The sequence below is a fragment of the Solanum pennellii genome, chromosome 11, assembly GCF_001406875.1.
Source record: "Solanum pennellii chromosome 11, SPENNV200".
Taxonomy (NCBI): domain Eukaryota; kingdom Viridiplantae; phylum Streptophyta; class Magnoliopsida; order Solanales; family Solanaceae; genus Solanum; species Solanum pennellii.
The window spans coordinates 57,675,929-57,680,681 of NC_028647.1; the positions used below are offsets into that span (position 1 = coordinate 57,675,929).

General features: G+C 28.7%; 1 protein-coding gene across 1 annotated transcript in view; it reads left to right on the forward strand.

The window, feature by feature from the left end:
- Positions 1-1,918: 1,918 nt before the first annotated feature.
- Positions 1,919-4,753, forward strand: part of LOC107003978 (adenylate isopentenyltransferase 5, chloroplastic-like) — a 9,180-nt gene continuing 6,345 nt past the window's right edge. Inside the window, exons 1-3 of the mRNA XM_015202203.1 lie at positions 1,919-2,063; positions 2,252-2,390; positions 2,640-2,821. Coding sequence (XP_015057689.1) covers positions 1,919-2,063; positions 2,252-2,390; positions 2,640-2,821 — 466 coding nt within the window. The remainder of the gene's footprint in view (positions 2,064-2,251; positions 2,391-2,639; positions 2,822-4,753) is intronic.

Here is a 4,753-nt window from a genome sequence, read left to right on the forward strand (position 1 = left end):
GATTTGTGAAGGAAACTAACATGAAACCGAAAAAAAAGTACATGAAGTTAATAAATATATCATTCTCAAGTCCTTATTTTTTCATTTCCTTTATTTTGTCTATATAGATTCATATTTATTTTCATGAAGATTCACATACAGAGTTATAATTTCTCTTCTTCATAATACTTGTTTGTGAATTAGCTAATATGTAACAAAAAAAAAAGTATATGAAGATAAGATATATTTCATTCTTAAGTCTTTCTTTTTATTTTTATGTACTTAGAGATGCTTTCTTAATATATATTTTTATGTTTGTATTATAATTTATCAAGTAAGTATGATTAAAAAAATCTCTTTAATTCTTAACAATGTTTTGTCCGTATGCAATTACTCTTTCTAATAGTTAGTTTTCCATATTTAATATAGTTTGATTATAATATTTTGTTAGATTTCAAGAAAAAATTATTATTTAGTATTGTTATTACTATTGAAAAGATAATATATAAATATATTAAATATGGTTTATATTTCGTTCTTTCTTTTGACATAATTATTTTTAATTCGTATAGGCTTTTTTTTTTTCCAGTTGGTTGCATATATGAAGAGTTTGACATATGGATCAAAACATGATGGCGGATCTCTTTGCAAAGGAAGATGGTACAAGGAAAAAAAATGAAACATAATTAGAGATTATTTTTTCACTTTGAAATTTATTAGCAACTTAGTTACTTTTGCTAGAGTTTTTAAAATTTTGATTTATGTAAATAATTTAGCTAAATGTATTATATCGTCAATTTTGATCCTTTAGTATTCTATTTTCTCTTTGTTATGAAAAAAATAAATATAATTATTTCATTTTAACAACAACAAAATTTATGATGATTAGTTTCACTTTTATTATAAATTATAAAAAGTAATTGAAAAATATATTATTATTTTCATGATGTCATTTTTTGCGTATGTAACAATCTATCGTCGTTCTTTTTGCTTTGAAATGTATTTATAATTTTTATATAGTCACCAAATATTTTCTCTGTTCATTTTTTGTATTTTCACACCTTATTTTTATTTTTTTATTTTACAAATAAAATCAATACATAATTAGTAATACATTTAGTGGCTAATAAAATTATACATTTGAATTATTTATAACTCATGTCTCTTCATCTTACTTGTAAAGTTTAATACTAAATATGAATCATGACTTTATATGCTTCATTTTTAGTAAATTTTATAAGTATTTAATTAATGTTAAAAAAATTATAATAAACAAATGTAATAATAAAATAAAAGAAAACAATTTTGTTTTGACGAAATCAGAGTTTGGATAGAACATCACTACTCTTAGAAAAGATAGAGAAAATTAAAACATCTAAAATATTTTCAACCTAATACAATATATTGTTATTTCAACATATTATTCCTTATTTCATTTACTTGACCACGGTGAATATTTTGTTCTAATATATATACACATACAAAACAAATAAATATATTTCATATGTTTTAAAAAAGTCTATGATATCGCAGACGAGGATAAATATAAATATTATCTATATATTCGATACTAACCTAAATATTATATATTTAATATTATTATCTTATAAATATTTCATATAATCGCGCGAAGCGCGAATAGTTTCACTAGTATATAAGTAATTATGAAATTGGTATGTCAATTAATAACTCCACAAAAGATTTTACTATAAAAGCTGAATGTAATTATTTTTTTTCACATCCACTATCAAGAAAATTTTATACTTTTAGATAGTATATTCCAAGTCAAGCAAGGTTTCTACTTACTAGCTTTATATTTACAAGATTTTTTAATGTCTGACTTTATGAATTCACTATTATAAACCAAATTTTTTTGTGTGTAGATCAAATGAATACTTTCATCAATAATGAAGAGTTCAAGAAGAAAGTTATCTTCATAATGGGGGCCACAGGAATGAGAAAATTCCGTCTCTCTGTTGACCTTGCCACCCATTTTCGAGGAGAAATTATCAACTCGGATAAAATGCAAGTTTACAAGGGACTTGAAATTGTTACAAACAAGATCACACATACTGAAAAACAAGGTGTACGACACTATTTGTTAAGTATATATGTTTATTCTCAAGATTACTTATATCAAATGACTACCTAGATAATTTTATAGTAGTAATTATAGATTCTAGTGAAAAATATACTTTACTATTAAAAAATCATTTCTTTCAATTCTGAGAAAGTTAATTTTATCACATTTTCTTCGGTGAAATTGAACAAGATTCAGACTTCACAGCTGAAGATTGTTGTTTGAAAGCTGTCATCTATATAGAAAAAATATTGAAGACTCAACGTGTTCCAATTATTGTTGGATGGTCAAATTCGTATATCGAAGAACTTGTGGAAGATCCTGTGTTCATGTTCAAATAGAAGTATGATAGCTGCTTTATTTGGATTGATGTTGAGCAAGCAGTATTGAACCGTAGAGTTGACATGAGGGTTGATCAAATGGTCAAAGCAAGTAATTTTTGTAATTATTTTGTGTATAAATAAAGATATACTATCATGCATTTAGCTAAAAACTTTTCTTGTATAATTTTCTTAATAATACTTATCAAATATATGTTCTACAAAATAAAACTCATCTTTAAATTTGTGTTGCATGCAAGGCTAGTGGATGAGGTGCGACAGATTTTCATTCCAGATGCAGATTACAGCAAAGGAATCCGACGGTACATCGGGGTCCCTGAAATGGACAGATATTTAAGGGAAGAAACAAATATAGACGGAGATGATGAATCAAAGAAGATGATTCTTCAAGCTTCAATTTCAAGTATCAAGCGTAATACTCGTATGTTAATTTGTAACAAACTTGACAAGATTCAACGATTAATAAGCGAGAAATTGTGGTCTGTGCATCATATTATTGCTACGGACGTTTTCAAAGAAGATAGAGAAGAAGATCTTGACGAAGCATGGACGAATATTGTTTTGCAACCATGCCTAGATATTGTGAAGAGATTTCTCAAAAACGATCATCACAATATTATTATTGAGTGTACATAAACTGTCATTATCGCCATCTTCTATTTTGGTCTCTTTTAGTTTTGACCTATTTTGTACAGTTTGTATCGCATTACAAATATATATGTATGATATGACCCTTATTTTTATATATGTTAATCTTGTCTGTAAAAAAAATCTTATCTATAGATGAAATATTTATTTTAAGTTTCGATCCAAGCCCAAGCCCCAAGTCCAAGTCCAAGTCTTTTATATTTAATATATATAAATAAAAATAGGTACACAATTACATGAGATCACTCATAATGTCAAGCTAATAGAGTGATAAAATAATAAATCACCATAAATGTTCGGGAAGATTCCACCCTAAAAGGATTTTGAAGAATAGAATTCTTAACTCAATACTTAAAAATGTTACATAGACAGAGAAGATAAAATAGTAAATTCGTAATATATCGGTAATGAATATATTCTACCTAATTCTATCACGGTGATTGAAGCTTGATTCAATAAAGTCCTTATCTATTATTATATGGTGCACAAGTTAATATAAATACTCGTAATTGAAATAGTTATCGATAATTGTTCAATTCCTTCTTATGGAATTAGACTTAACACTTATGATGTGTTGTTGAGTAGTGTAAGAATTGACGCATTATCACTTGAATAGATTCCGTTATGATGTGTTGTTGAATAGTGTAAAATTGTGACTGTTGAATATTGAGTTGTTATTGAGAATATGTAACCTAATAGAGTGTGGTTATTGAGTTGTGTGTTTGGTAAACTGTGAGCTGTTTGTAGTGTGGCGGTTCAGATAAGGTGTAAGGAGTACCCATATTTTGTTCCCTTAACTTGTGTTTAGAGGTTTGCTTGTTGGGAACCGTGTGGCTTGGTACTCACCCCTTGCTTCTACAAATTTTTGTAGGTTACGAGCCCGGATTTTCGTGATACCTTTCAGTCTCTTCATTTACGAGGCATCTTGCGGAGGATTGTGAGGTAGTTTCTTGTCATCTCAGCGAACTTTCCTACTCCAGTTTATGACTCTGTTTTTACTTGAGAGATAATGTCACAACCCAAAAATGGACGTGATGGCACTTGTCTTATCCCACCAAGACAAGTCAGCCTAAAACTCAACTTATTACAATAAAATGCGGAAAATTTACTATGACTTACATTATACCCCAAAACCTGGTTGTCACGTGTACAAGCCTCTAAAGTATTACAATTGATTCAAAAGAAAAACTCAAGTCTCAAATGAACTTGTTTCTAAAATAGAACAAGATCATAATTATGGAGAAGAAAGTTTGCTGAGATGGAAACAGCTACCTCACAAATCTCCAAGAAGCTTCGGAAAAGAAGAGAATGACAAGTACAACAAAAATCCAGGCTCATAACCTACAAAAAATTTGTAGTAGCAAGGGGTGAGTACCAAACCACACGGTACTCAGCAAGTAAACCTCTAAACACAAGTTAAGGGGATGATATACGGGTACTCCTACCACCCCCAACCGAACCTCCAACACTACAACCTGCAGAAAAATCAACCCAACCTAACAGCTCACAGCTTACATAGCACGTAGCTCAACAACAACACTTAGACAGATTACATATCCTCAACAACGACACTTGGACAAATTACATATCCTCAATAACAACACTTTGGTAAATTACATATCCTCAACAACAATACTTTGGCAAATTACATATCCTTAACAACAATACCTTGCCAAATTACATATCCTCAACAACACTTTAACAA